The following is a 1,374-nucleotide window of genomic DNA, read 5'->3' on the forward strand; positions in this document are numbered from 1 at the left end:
TACTTTCGAGACAGCAGCAATGCAGCCACACAATTCAGTTCCCAATGATTAGTCTGCACATTATCTCATTAAATGTTATAAATTGAAGTTTAAAAAGTCAGAATGTTCATTCCCCAAGATTTGGTTTGCGTCGCTTTGGTCGTACTGACCCGAGCATCGGCGTTCTGCGCGGCCTCTCTGATCTTGCCGACCCAGCTGGTTACGTCCTCCAGACTGTCGGCTGCAACGTCCAGAGTCTGGACCGGGTGAGACAGCTGCTGGGAGTGTATCGTGAACACGTAGGGACGAGAATTCTTCCCGTCCTTATGCACCACTGAAGACAGACGGAGGACGAGATGAAGTGTCAGTTTATTATGAGAAGGCAGTTGGCTATGAGGGCTAATAGGTATTAAATCTGGTTTCATCTACTAATAGAGCTATTACAAAACAGGAAAATCAAAACGTATGAATCTGGGTTAACTTTGAATTTGTAATAAACAGGTTTGAAAAAATTATGCAGCCCAAATAGTGGAAATTGTAACCTTTTGTATAACTGTAAATGTTAATGCAAATAGTTTCTTGACGTGAAATGTATCCGCATGTACGTTTGTGTTCAAGATGGTTGGTTGGTTTAGGAACGGATCAATTACATAGTTACATAGTTTATACAAAAATGCAGATAAGTTTACAAATGTGTTGAATTTCGCTAGATTGTGAGACAATTGTAAGAGACTTTGAAGGAGAATTTGATTCTACATGATGTAAAGTTTTTGGTAGGGTTTTCTGGGTTAAACTGGATAATTGAAATTGGCAAGTCACAAATAAAAACCCACAAATACGCCTCATCTGACTGAGAACACCTCAGTTTGCCTCATGTTTAGGGGACTCACCGACATGGCACGTGGGTACATCAATGAAGCCCTTGAGGAATGTTCCAAGAGGACTGTTCTCTGTAGACTGAGACGACACAGCCATGCAAAATAAGATTGATTATGATCTGAAGTTGATTATTTGAATGAATGAAATCTTTATTTTGAAAGATTACAAGAAAAAAAATTATTTATATATATATATATATTGAACAAAGTTATAAATGCAACCCATTTGTTTTTGCCCCCTTTTTTCATGAGCTGAACTCAAAGATCTAAGACGTTTTCTATGTACACAAAAGGCTTATATCACTCAAATATTTTTCACAAAAGTGTCTAAGTCTGTGTTAGTGAGCACTTCTCCTTTGCAGAGATAATCCATCCACAGGTGTGGTATATCAACTGTATTGGAGGGAGGGGTCCAAAAACCTGTCAGTATCTGGTGTTATGGTTAGGGACTCATAGGCATCTTAATATGACACACCTGTGAGGTGGATGGATTATCTCGGCAAAGGAGAAGTGCTCA

General features: G+C 39.1%; 1 protein-coding gene across 2 annotated transcripts in view; it reads right to left on the reverse strand.

Annotated features, from left to right (window-relative positions):
* The window catches only part of LOC116695236 (1-phosphatidylinositol 4,5-bisphosphate phosphodiesterase gamma-1), a 40,207-nt gene that overhangs the window by 5,797 nt on the left and 33,036 nt on the right, over window positions 1-1,374 (reverse strand). For both annotated transcript variants that reach the window (XM_032525371.1, XM_032525370.1), the window contains exons 23-24: window positions 870-936; window positions 150-313 (exon numbers count right to left, since the gene is read on the reverse strand). In XM_032525371.1, the coding sequence (XP_032381262.1) occupies window positions 150-313; window positions 870-936 (231 nt within the window). The remainder of the gene's footprint in view (window positions 1-149; window positions 314-869; window positions 937-1,374) is intronic.

Source organism: Etheostoma spectabile, chromosome 9 (assembly GCF_008692095.1).
Source record: "Etheostoma spectabile isolate EspeVRDwgs_2016 chromosome 9, UIUC_Espe_1.0, whole genome shotgun sequence".
In the NCBI taxonomy this organism is placed as follows: Eukaryota; Metazoa; Chordata; class Actinopteri; order Perciformes; family Percidae; genus Etheostoma; species Etheostoma spectabile.